The following is a 13,105-nucleotide window of genomic DNA, read 5'->3' as shown; positions in this document are numbered from 1 at the left end:
TAGTTTATTACGAAATACGCAACTGAAAATGTCTGGTAGAGGCAAACAAGGCGGAAAGACCCGGGCTAAGGCCAAGACTCGCTCATCTCGGGCTGGGCTTCAGTTTCCAGTTGGACGTGTTCACCGTCTTTTGAGAAAGGGTAATTATGCCGAGCGTGTGGGAGCCGGAGCTCCTGTCTATCTGGCCGCCGTGCTCGAGTACCTAACGGCTGAGATTCTGGAGTTGGCAGGAAATGCCGCCCGTGATAACAAGAAGACCCGCATCATCCCCCGCCACCTGCAGCTGGCTGTGCGCAACGATGAAGAGCTAAACAAGCTGCTCGGAGGGGTGACGATCGCCCAGGGAGGCGTCCTGCCCAACATCCAGGCCGTGCTGCTGCCCAAGAAGACCGAGAGCCACAAGGCAGCTAAGAGCAAGTGATTTACTCCCCACTGACACCCCCACAACACAAAGGCTCTTTTCAGGGCCACCCACATTTTCTTGCGAGAGCTTTATACATTACTTATTGCTTTATCTGGATAGTCGGAAGCTCACTGACAGTTTTACTATTGAGCTAGACGAGAAACAGCCTTTTCTCCTCAGATTCTGCTGTTCAGTCCTTCAAACTTTCATTTAATATCCCTTGCGTCCTTCAGAACGCCTGCTTTATATTTTGCTTACCACTTAAATCTGAAGCGATAATATTACTATTAGAATTTTACCTACGTAAGACCTGACAGGCTCCCGAATTAAAGTTGAAAGACTAGAAAACCATTTATTGTAAACAATCTTAAAAATTACAATGTATCTGATAAACGGCAGACGTCACTACTGATCACACGGTGGTAGTATTGATTTACACACAGTAATAGTATATAAGAGATACGTTACTACGGTGTATGACACTTGTCAGCACAGTGAATCGGAGACCAATACAAGCTTCCTATGGTGTCGATAACAAATACTTGATGATAATCACTGGATTTAAATAATCTGACATAACCGTCCAATAGGTAGCAGTTGTATAGCGTATGACCTAGTAAGAAAATAATACCGTAATATAAACATAAGGAGTTTCCGTCCTTTGCTCATTTTGTTCAGGGGCAGTAAACGGTTTATGAAGCTACACACGGGGTGTAGAAGAGCGACATAATTGCTTATAGAAAATAACCATTGTCACGGTGCACTGACGTTATGTGTATGTAACTATCAATGTGTGTGTAAACTAGTCAGATGTCTGGAGGTATTTGTTACCGGGGACCATAAGGGGTTCACATCTGCTTTGTTGAGCCAGAAGCAGTCACCACCACAGGGTAAAAGATAGAGGATGGATGGGGGGGTACATTATAGCTCAGTCAAGACCGAGTGGGTGGCTCTCAAAAGAGCCTTTGTGTAACGGGGCACCGGAGTGCGGATCTGCAGTTTTACTTCTTCTTAGGAGCTGTCTTCTTGGGCTTCGCTGCTTTCTTAGCCGGGCTCTTGGTCACTTTAGGCTTCGCTGCCTTCTTGGCCACTTTAGGCTTAGCCGCCTTCTTGGCCGGGCTCTTGGTCACTTTAGGCTTCGCTGCCTTCTTGGCCGGGCTCTTGGCCACCTTCTTGGATTTCACAGCGACTTTTGGCTTCTTTGGGCTTTTTGCAGCCTTCTTGGCAACTGCCGGTTTTTTCGCCTTTTTAGGGCTCTTGGATGCGCTCGGAGCCTTCTTGGGGGACTTGGATACTTTCTTGGCTTTGGCCACTGCTGCCTTCTTCACCGCCTTGTCCTTGCTGTCCAACTGTTTCTTGTTCAGCTTAAAGGAGCCGGAGGCACCGCTGCCTTTCACCTGGATGAGGGTTTCTTTGGTCACCAAGCTCTTGATCGCCAACTTCAGGCGGCTGTTGTTCTTCTCCACATCGTATCCTCCGGCAGCCAGAGCTTTCTTCACAGCGGCCAGGGAAATCCCATTACGCTCCTTGGATGCAGCTGCCACCTTTACAATCTGCTCAGACACGCTGGGACCGGACGCTTTGCTGCTCTTCATGGATCCTGCTGAAGCTGCTTTCTTGGGCCGCTTACTCTTGGCGGGGGCCTCTGCTGGAGGAGCAGGCGCTGCGGCTGGGACTGGCTCAGACATCCTCCAATACAAATGACTATGACTCTATGCTCAAACTGACACGTTTAGTTGTAGGACTTGTTCAACCAAGAATTTATATACAGCTCAGGGATATGCGGCCATTGGCTGAGATAAAGAACCAGCCGCTGTGTTTATTGGTGGATAGCGAAGCCACGCCCACTATTCCTTCTCTGCAGTTCCAGGATGTCTGCGATCTCTTTTGTGTTTCTTTTGAGGGAAGTAATGAGACCTTTATAGGACATATGATAGTGTCTGCTCGTTCTCCAGCTTGTCAGCTGTAAATCATGTGCTGACATTTGCTGCTGAGTAAGCTTATCAAAGGTACTAAAAACATATCCGACCTCTTTACCATCTACAACGGGTCTCATCTCTCTTATCCATACATTAATGGCAGGGTCCTACCAGATAACTCTCAATAGATGATTACCAGCAGCCTAGAGCTTGAGATAGTCAGCTGCCACAGGTAGAAACGACTGCAGATGTTCACAGACAAACACAGCTTGTTGTGTTCAGGTCATCTCAACAACCCCTTGCGGTCTGCGGGAACTGCTGGTAACTTGTCCAGCTTCCCTTCATCCCCTTCAGTTGGCATTGGGAGGAAGGGAACATTAATCGAATTTTTGCTAAGCAAACCACCTGATGTAATGAAAAGGCATTGTCCAGGGCTATTATAGCCACCTACGTATTCGGATATATAGTGACCCCAGGTCACCAGTGGTTTGGTTTTGTGCGGGAAAAATGTCTGAAACAATCAAAGCCTCCAGCAGAGGCCTCGGCCGTGGAGACTCCAAGAAGAGCAGGAAAACATTGGATCACAAATACAAATAATTGCACAGTGATTTCAGATCGATAATTTAAAACCCGTGTTTGTCATTATCAACAAGGCATAAATATAGATCTACAAAAGTGATTATATTCCCTGACGTGGTTCGAATCCTTTTACTATCCCTAGTTATTATCCCTCTCGTCTTCGCTGAATGTGATGCAATGGCACCCCCGTGTGGTCAATGTGGATAGCTTTTTTACATACATTGTAATTATCGTGACTGGAAACACTTAATTTTTTATTATTACACATCATTTAATTCGAGAGCTTGCCAGGCCTTCTTAAGTTATAATAATATATAATATTAAAAATTACGAGTCAAGTAATAAGCAAAGAATTTAGGCGGGCATTTTGAAAGTTAAGACGCAGTTTTTAAGCCAATCAATTTGAAGGGCGTTCTTAACTCATCCAATTGCATTGCAGCACACTGTATAAATAGGATTGTTAAGAATCTGCATCTTATATTCTTTATAGAATCAGTAGAACTATGGCCAGGACCAAGCAGACCGCTCGTAAGTCCACCGGTGGGAAAGCTCCCCGCAAGCAGCTGGCAACTAAAGCCGCCCGGAAGAGCGCCCCAGCTACCGGTGGTGTGAAGAAACCTCACCGTTACCGGCCAGGCACCGTCGCTCTGAGGGAGATCCGCCGCTACCAGAAGTCCACTGAGCTGTTGATCCGCAAGCTGCCCTTCCAGCGCTTGGTGCGGGAGATCGCCCAGGACTTCAAGACCGACCTGCGCTTCCAGAGCTCGGCTGTCATGGCTCTGCAAGAGGCCAGCGAGGCTTATCTGGTGGGGCTCTTCGAGGACACCAACCTGTGCGCCATCCACGCTAAGAGGGTGACCATCATGCCCAAAGACATCCAGCTGGCCCGCAGGATCCGAGGGGAGAGGGCATAAGGACTCGGCACTGACTTACACACAGCACAAAGGCTCTTTTCAGAGCCACCAAATCTTTCTCTAAACGAGCTGCAGCATTATTCTGTGTAGTAACATTTTAATCAGAAGTTATTATCTATGTGTAAAATCTCTGCATTTTGTTTGCCGATGTGGATTCTAATTACACATATTCTATATGATCAGCGCGATTAGATAATTAACACTGGGCCGTTGTTGTCCACGTCTGACTCGTTTCCTTTGTTCCCTCTGGTAATACTGTGCAATTCACGGGAATCCGTCAACATTCCCCTCCCAAAGCCAACAGCCTTTTACACAATATCTCGGGAAAAGGTGGGTGGCTCCAAAGAGCAAGCGGGTTCCGGGTTAGTGATTCACTTGCACATCCACCCAAATATGGCAAGCAGCATGTGGGGGTATAAATTAGTAGACGCATGCTGTAAACAGATTAGACCGCTCAATTTATACACGGGATGAAATCGATGTGGCCCCATTATAGCTAATATAAATTACAGACTGAACGATGACGTCGATAATCACAGTATTGTGCAGAAACAAGTAATCATAGGTGTGTGTGTAACGTGATATTAGGGAGCTAAACCTCTCACGGTCCTGGACATTAGTCGTACAGCTCTTTACAGACATGGTGGGCGGCCCTTAGAAGGGCCTTTGTGGTTTGTAATGGGATAGACAAAGAAATTAGCCTCCGAATCCGTACAGAGTGCGACCCTGACGTTTCAGGGCATACACGACATCCATGGCTGTGACAGTCTTTCTCTTTGCGTGCTCTGTGTAAGTGACGGCATCACGGATCACATTCTCCAGGAAGACCTTCAAGACACCGCGGGTTTCCTCGTAGATGAGCCCAGAGATGCGCTTCACACCTCCCCTACGAGCTAAACGACGGATAGCTGGTTTAGTGATGCCCTGGATGTTATCACGGAGAACCTTCCTGTGCCTCTTAGCACCGCCTTTCCCGAGCCCCTTGCCTCCTTTACCGCGTCCAGACATGATGTAACTTTCAGTCAAAAATGTTCCAACTGATACAGTTTAGCTGCGCAACAAGCTTCTTTTATGCAGCTGGGTCGGACCTGATAGGGGACATAAGAGGAAGGGGGCGTGTCCAGTAGGCAGCGGTTCTTTGTACGTTGTGTGACGCGGGCTTCGGTTCCCCCCTTATCACTGATTCGCTGAGCGCTCAACCGTTTGCGAATTTAAAATTCCCGCTCAGTCGCTCCTATTGTTTGCAGTGTATAGCTTACGAAGTAAAGCAATTTAATGTCTCCTTTAGTTGATCGATTGTACATGGCTGTGTGCGCGGTTTTTGGTTGTTTGACTGCATATTATGTAAATGTAAAACATTCTAGTGGTTTAAGCTACAAGATAATCATTATGATAGTTCACAATGTAGTATTTGTAGTAAAAACCCAAAGACTAATCCTCTACAAAGTAAGCTGAGCAAAATATGTTCGCTGGCATCTGTGTACTTCTCTGGCTTTATCAAATTCCTTCTCTTAATTATTTTTCAACACCAAGAGCAGGGTGCTGGGCATAGTTGAGATGTATATTTAGTCTGCTTGCAGCCTCTCATGCCCATATTGAAGGTACCTTGACTCAGCACTGTCCATTCATTCTGTAACACAGGCTGCAAAGTAACAAACACATATTACTATATATTATTTTTAATTAATTTTATAGCTTGAGATCTCTCAAGATACATAAACAAGTTTTTGATCACAAGTCAAACTGCATCTTACAGTGGTCTCCACCTGCACACAGTGGATACAGACATGTTGGGGGTAAACCAATATACATGAACAATGCAGCCTTCAGTGCAACATCAATTAATTAGGAACAAGAGGAATCTCTGTACTTCAGGCCTCAGTGGTCACTACCTACTGGTCACTTGATATCTTGTATTCTCATGAATATTAGTTCAGGAAACAACATGGCTGCCTCACTGCATACATGAAGGGTGTAATTTAAAGAGGACCTGTCATGTTTTACAAGCCTGTTTCACATGGGAGTGATCAACATACTAAGAACATACCGAGCAGCGATCTGTCCCTCCAGATGAGATCAACATGTCAGCCGGGCTGTTTACCACACTGGCCGGGTTGTTCAACGTGATAACCACCAACACCATGGAAGCAATTGATTCTGGAGGGACAGTCCTGCCGTCCCACATTTAAGGACTTTTGTCCTGATTCGGTGACAGTTGGGAGATATGTCCCACTGAGTGATGCCCCTTCAATGTCACAAGTACTAGTGGCCGGTGTGTGCAGCACCTAAGGGATGTTTTTAGGGGAGCAGGCTGGGGACGTCCCAGCACTTCCAAAGCCAATGGGGCATATTTAAGAAAGCACAATAGTGCTCTTACCGTGAAATTAAGGTCCCTCTGTGTCCTCCGCATATTTATAAAGGGTGCATCGTAGCAGATATCGTGGATATATGCTGCTTTGCACTCCTCTACGTTTTTGGGAGCAGTCACCGAATAGTATGGTGACTTCTCTTGGCCGTAATCTAACATGTTCCGAAAAAAACTATTTTTTGGGGGGAAACTTGTCTTGATAATGTACGCCAGCTGAAGCTGGCGCTTATTATCATAAATGTCAGATTTCAGTGCTGTCAGATTTCAGTGCTGTCAGATTTCAGTGCTGTCAGCTCTGGTCCGAAGAGCAGAGCTGGACAGCGCATGTGTGGAGGGATCACATGATCCCTCGCTGTCATTCACCGCTGTCTCTGCAACTATAGTTGCAGAGACAGATCGGGGATGTTTTTTTTTTGCGCATGTGCAGTTTTTCGAACTGCACATGCGCAGTTCCAGAGTAAAGAAAAATGAAGAACACCTGGAGGAGATCCGTGGACACCGCATTCGGAAGAGGCGGGGTAAGTGTGATTTTTTTTTATCACAGGAACAGCAGTTTATCGCAACTGCTGCTTCTGTGATCCGTTTTTAATAAATCTGAGAAATAGTTCAATCCTTATCCATGCGATAAGGATTGATAACTATTGTTCATTTTTGCCGATGATTGATAAATGTGCCCCAATGTGAGGTGACCATGGCCCTTCCTTGTGCGCACACAATAACACTTTATTACATTACCTGCTTCCAATTCCTTCCGCCTTCTATCCAAACTACATCTCCCAGAATGCAGCTCGGCATTGACAAGGGTTGCCGGGAAAGCGGGCTCTATAATAAAGCGGACATCTCAGCCACAAGTAGCTTATTGGACAGCAGGTGGCGATGTTGTAATACTAAACTAGCTGAGAAGTAATTTCTCTCATGAATGGTGTTTCTACTTTATAACGTGTTTGTTTCAAGTTTCACAAGAACTTTATAAGCATTAAAGCACCATTATAAAATTAAACAACACTTTTTTTTCCATTTAAAAGCAAAGTAATATAGTTTCAGAGACGACACAAAACAGGAGAGGAAGGGTTTTAGTATCACATTATTTATACTAATTTCATGTTTAAGAGGTATAGAAATACTCTTCTAGTTTTTTTCTTCCCATTAATTCACTGCTAAATCTAAATATTGTATTTACAATTTTTATCACTGAAATAAATAAAAGTTTAATTCGGGCTGCATTTGGATGGACCATTGATGAGGCTGAAGAATACACCATCATACCCAGACCACCAAACTCTCCTTTACTGAAATTCAAAACTGAGGGAAGAGATACACAAATTAAACTGTTGCGGTACTGTAAGTCTCAGTGTAGAAGGGTATCCTGAGGAAGACAGCACTGGAGCCAACAAGGAGGTTAAAAAAGAAGAGGATTCTGCTTACTAGACCTCTGATCAAGGGCAGGTAAGTCTGGGCTCCCGTACGCTCTCACCGGGATTGACAACAGCGAATCTGAACATGATAGCGGTCAGCCAATCAATGACCAGCCAGTCCCGGCTCTTAGTCGACCATTTGAATTTTGCTGAGTCCAGCGCAGCCTGAAGAGGACAGAGTCACTTCAATCAATTTCAGCACCGAACAGGAGAAGAGGCACCATTGGCTGGAAGGACTGGAAGAAGTGGAAACGGTTGGAGAACATAGTAACAGGTAACTATGATTTACATAATGTGGGCACATCTATAGGCACTAGGACCGTGGAGTAGATAGTCATGTACAAGGCCCGGGGGCTTTTTAGGTGTATTTCAAGACATTAATATTTGGGGTACAATTGGCCAGGCCATGACCCTGGGGGCCGGGGTGGATTCAGGCTTGGAGCCTGTCCTGCATTTATTAGGTTTAGAGCCTAGGTTGGGCACGTGAGTCAGGCTTAGAGCCTGTAGCCATACAATAATTTGGCACTATGCCTACGTCTGTATCACCACTAACCACCAGGGACTGTTCCCCTCGCTCGTAAGATCCGTTTAGAGATACGTGCCCACTAGCATAGAATCCACTGTCACCACCATGTTTACACCAAGCTGTCCGCATGTAAGTAAGAGGGGTATACGCACTGTTACCCCAATCGTACTATTTGTGTTTCTGTGTTTTGCCCTCACAGCTGCTGAGAAGCAGAGTACACGGCCATCAAAGAGACATGACGCTCCAGGTGAGTGGTCTCTGTCTTTGCTGTTTGTTTGTTCTTGTGTGTTTTGTGCTGGTTTCTGGCAGGGTGTTTTGCCGATCGGTGCCTATGGATAGGTAGAACCTGAGTATGGCAAGACCGTGAGGAATCAAAGATAATTAATACACCCCCATGTGGTGCCTGTTTGCGGATATCCCTGTGGTCAGAGCTGGATTAAGGTTCTGGTGGGCCTGGGGCACTTAAGACAGGGGTGTCCCCTATTGTCTGATATGGTCTTCATTTTAGACAAATAAACAGGCAATACTGTGTGCACTACTGATAGGTGCACGCATCTCTGATATCACGAGCAGTACAGTGTGAAGCAGGACTTACCTCCCCACTGTCCTTGCAGACAGACCAAATTCTGACTAAGCGAGACAGTCACCCAAATTCTGCGCTGCCCCATCATCTTCAGGACAGTTGGCAGATGGTCGTGCTCTCTCCTACCTGATCTTGTCACATTCCACCACCTGCGGCTGCTGGTGTCTTTAGATCAGTTGCTGCTTGTGTGGATTCTGGGATGTCGGGGCCCTATATGGGGGGGGGGGGGGGACGGGTACATAAAGTTTAGGAGTCCCCAAACAGTTCCATTAATAAATCCATAGCACCCCCTTTAATAATTAGGCCTCCCTCCCTGCAACCAGCCCTACATTTGAAATTAAGTAAAATGAATACAATTCACATTTAATAAAAAGGGTGTGCACCGGCCACTTTTAGTGTTTTGAGTTCTGATTAGCTTTAGGTTTTGGGTTCTGATTTGTTTTGCCAAAACACCCGACTCAAGGTTTTGGTTCTGATTTAGGGTTTTCGGCTCTGAATTTTTATTTTTTTTTAAGAATAAAAACTGTTTTTTTTTGTTGTTTTTCACTCCTACGCTATTATTAACCTCTATAACATTCAATAACAATAATTTCCACTGATTTCCAGTCTATTCTAAACACCTCACACCTCTCAATATTGTTTTAAGGCCAAAAGGTTGCACCGAGATAGCTGGATGTCTAAGCTAAGCGGCACAAGTGGGCGGCACAAACACGTGGCCCATCTAGTAGTGGCACTGCAGTGGCAGACTGGATGGCAGTTTGAAAAACTAGGCTCCAAAGAGCACATAATGCCAAAAAAAGAGGTGCAAGATGGAATTGTCCTTGGGCCCTCCCACCCACCCTTATGTTGTTGAAATAGGACATGCACACTTTAACAAACCAATCATTTCAGCGACAGGGCCTACCAAACAACTGTGGCTGAAATGATTGGTTTGTTTGGGCCCCAACACCAAAAAAGCTATTCATCTCTCCCTGTACAAACTAAACAGGCTCTACTGAGGCAAGATGTCGTCCTCATCCTCAACCTCTGATTCCTCTCCCCCTACAGTGTGTACTTCCTCCTCCTCCTCACACATTATCAATTTGTCCCCGCTGGACTCCACAACCACAGGTCCCTCTGTACTATCTGGAGGGCAGTGCTGTACTTGATTGAGGAATTGATAATTCATTTTTATGAACATCATTTTTTTTAACGTTCTGAGGAAGCAACCTCCTTCGCCGCTCACTGACCAGGTTCCCCGCTGCGCTAAAAACTCTTTCCGAGTACACACTGGAGGGGGGACAACTAAGGTAAAATACAGCCAGTTTGTACAGGGGCTTCCAAACTGCCTTTTTTTTCCTGCCAGTAAGAATATGGACTGTGTGACATGTCTACTTGGATGGTGTCAGCAAAGTAATCCTCCACCATTTTTTCATTTGTGACAGCATCCAATGCAGCTGATCGAGATTGTGTTGGAAATTGACGAGGAGGGTTTTGCTGGTGTGCATACATCAGGACCAAGGGATTTAGGTGTCCCTAGACTGCTGACGGTCCTAGCCACAGTTCCTGAACTAAACACTGAATTATGAAGGTTATTCAGGTGACATATGAGGGAGGGTGTCCCTAGGTGGCCAAGATCCTTACCCCTGCTTAATTGAGCTTTACCTATGGCCATACATTTCTTGTCCGGATTGGGATATAAATAATTCCAGACCGAAGAGGTGGATTTCTTGGTCTTCTGGCCAGGCATGACAATGGGCTTTTTCTTCCCATGGACAACAACTGTTCCCCCCCCCCCCCTGGTGGCTCATTTAAGATAACCAATTCAGCATCCTCCTCGTTAAGTTCCTCCTCAGCGCCAGCTACATCAATATCCTTATCCCGGTGTACAACATTGACACCTTCATTATCCAAACCTGGATCTACACTGTGGGTGATCCTTCCAGCATATGCAGAGGGCGTGCTGCAAATGGTGGTAGGAGCCACCTCTTCCCGTACAGTGATGGGAAGGTCAGGCTTCACAACCACTAACACCCTTGGAATCGCCTTGGGGATTTGTGATGTCATCTGTTTAAAAGGCAAAGTTGTTTGCTGTGCTGTTGATGACAGCTTAACTCTCTTAATTTTTTTTTTGGAGGGGGGGGAGGAGGAGGGCTTAGATCCTTGGGTGAAGCTAAATCATTTATCCTTAACACGGGCCAGGGCCTAAGCCGTTCCTTGCCACTCTGTGTCGTAAATGGCATATTGGCAAGTTTACGTTTCTTTTCAGATGTTTTTAATTTCCTTTTTTTGCTAATTTTAGTGAACTTTGGGTTTTTGGATTTTACATGCCCTCTACTAGGAGATTGGTAATCGGCCTTGGCAGACAACGTTGATGGCATTTCATCGTCTATGTCATGACTAATGGCAGCAGCTTCAGCATTAAGAGGAAGTGGGTCTTGATCTTTCCCTACTTTATCCTCCAAATTTGTGTACTCCATTATAGTTTAATTTCTGGTACCAATATTTCTGGCCTGCAAGAACAGTGAGCGTATTTCAATTTTGCATAATATTTCTGGACTGCAAGAACAGTGAACGTAGGAAAATATTGCAGTACTAATATTTCTGGACTGCAAGAACAGTGACCGTGAGTAAATATTGCAGTACTAATATTTCTGCACTGCAAGAACAGTGAAAGTATTTTAATTTTGCAGTACTATTATTTCTGGACTGCAAGAACAGTGAACGTAGGTAAATATTGCAGTACTAATATTTCTGCACTGCAAGAACAGTGAAATTATTTTAATTTTGCAGTACTAATATATCTGGACTGCAAGAACAGTGAACGTACGTAAATATTGCAGTACTAATATTTCTGGACTGCAAGTACAGTGAACGTACGTAAATATTGCAGTACTAATATTTTTGGACTGCAAGAACAGTGCATGCAGGTAAATATTGCAGTACTAATATTTCTGGACTGCAAGAACAGTGAACGTACGTAAATATTGCAGTACTAATATTTCTGGACTGCAAGAACAGTGAACGTACGTAAATATTGCAGTGCTAATATTTCTGGACTGCAAGTACAGTGAACGTACGTAAATATTGCAGTACTAATATTTTTGGACTGCAAGAACAGTGCATGTAGGTAAATATTGCAGTACTAATATTTCTGGACTGCAAGAACAGTGAATGTACATAAATATTGCAGTACTAATATTTCTGGACTGCAAGAACAGTGAACGTACGTAAATATTTCAGTACTAATATTTCTGGACTGCAAGAACAGTGAACGTAGGTAAATATTTAAGTACTAATATTTCTGGACTGCAGGAACAGTGACCGTAGGTAAATATTGCAGTACCAATATTTCTGGCCTGCAAGAACAGTGAACATAGGTGTATATTGCAGTACTAATATTTCTGGCCTGCAAGAACAGTGAACATATTTACATTTTACAGTACTAATATTTCTGGACTGCAAGAACAGTTAACATAGGTAATTATTGCAGTAATAATATTTCTGGACTGTAAGAACAGTGAACGTATTTTAATTTTGCAGTACTAATATTTCTGGACTGCAAGACAAGTGAACGTAGGTAATTATTGCAGTACTAATATTTCTGGCCTGCAAGAACAGTGAAATTATTTAAATTGTTGGTACTAATATTTCTGGACTGCAAGAACAGTTAACATAGGTAAATATTGCAGTACTAATATTTCTGGACAGCAAGAACAGAGAGCATAGGAAAATATTGCAGTACTAATATTTCTGGACTGCAAAAACAGTGAATGTATTTTAATTTTGCAGTACTAATATTTCTGGACTGCAGGAACAGTGATCGTAGGTAAATATTGCAGTACTAATATTTCTGGACTGCAGGAACAGTCACTGTAGGTAAATATTGCAGTCCCAATATTTTTGGCCTGCAAGAACAGTGAACATAGGTATATATTGCAGTACTAATGTTTCTGGACTGCAAGAACAGTGAACGTAGGTAAATATTGCAGTACTAATATTTCTGGACTGCAGGGACAGTGACCGTAGGTGAATATTGCAGTACTAATATTTCTGGACTGCAGGAACAGTCACCGTAAGTACATATTGCAGCACCAATATTTCTGGCCTGCAAGAACAGTGAACATAGGTATATATTGCAGTACTAATATTTCTGGACTGCAAGAACAGTGACCGTAGGTAAATATTCCAGTACTAATATTTCTGGACTGCAAGAACAGTGAACATAGGTCTATATTGCAGTACTAATATTTCTGGCCTGCAAGAACAGTGAACATATTTACATTTTACAGTACAAATATTTCTGGACTGCAAGAACAGTTAACATAGGTAATTATTGCAGTACTAATATTTCTGGACTGCAAGAACAGTGAACATAGGTAAATATTGCAGTACTAATATTTCTGGACTGTAAGGACA

General features: G+C 44.1%; 4 protein-coding genes across 4 annotated transcripts; 2 read left to right on the top strand and 2 right to left on the bottom strand.

The window, feature by feature from the left end:
- The first annotated feature begins 13 nt into the window (after nucleotides 1-13).
- Nucleotides 14-552, top strand: LOC142114767 (histone H2A type 1-like). Its single transcript, XM_075194050.1, has one exon. The coding sequence runs from the start codon at nucleotides 29-31 to the stop codon at nucleotides 419-421; it is 393 nt and encodes a 130-aa protein (XP_075050151.1). The 5' UTR covers nucleotides 14-28; the 3' UTR covers nucleotides 422-552.
- Nucleotides 553-1,186: 634 nt separating this feature from the next.
- Nucleotides 1,187-3,923, top strand: LOC142114763 (histone H3). Its single transcript, XM_075194047.1, has 2 exons — nucleotides 1,187-1,293; nucleotides 3,392-3,923. Exon 2 carries the CDS (start codon nucleotides 3,405-3,407, stop codon nucleotides 3,813-3,815), a length of 411 nt encoding a protein of 136 aa, XP_075050148.1. The 5' UTR covers nucleotides 1,187-1,293; nucleotides 3,392-3,404; the 3' UTR covers nucleotides 3,816-3,923.
- LOC142114762 (histone H1-like) lies at nucleotides 1,204-2,204 on the bottom strand. Its single transcript, XM_075194046.1, has one exon. The coding sequence runs from the start codon at nucleotides 2,089-2,091 to the stop codon at nucleotides 1,405-1,407; it is 687 nt and encodes a 228-aa protein (XP_075050147.1). The 5' UTR covers nucleotides 2,092-2,204; the 3' UTR covers nucleotides 1,204-1,404.
- Nucleotides 3,924-4,511: 588 nt separating the features above from the next.
- Nucleotides 4,512-4,840, bottom strand: LOC142114745 (histone H4). Its single transcript, XM_075194031.1, has one exon. The coding sequence runs from the start codon at nucleotides 4,821-4,823 to the stop codon at nucleotides 4,512-4,514; it is 312 nt and encodes a 103-aa protein (XP_075050132.1). The 5' UTR covers nucleotides 4,824-4,840.
- Nucleotides 4,841-13,105: the final 8,265 nt, after the last annotated feature.

This window comes from Mixophyes fleayi, unplaced genomic scaffold (genome assembly GCF_038048845.1).
Source record: "Mixophyes fleayi isolate aMixFle1 unplaced genomic scaffold, aMixFle1.hap1 Scaffold_148, whole genome shotgun sequence".
NCBI classification, from domain to species: Eukaryota; Metazoa; Chordata; class Amphibia; order Anura; family Limnodynastidae; genus Mixophyes; species Mixophyes fleayi.
Note: the sequence above shows the minus strand (reverse complement) of the source record. Positions and strands in the feature narration are given on the sequence as shown.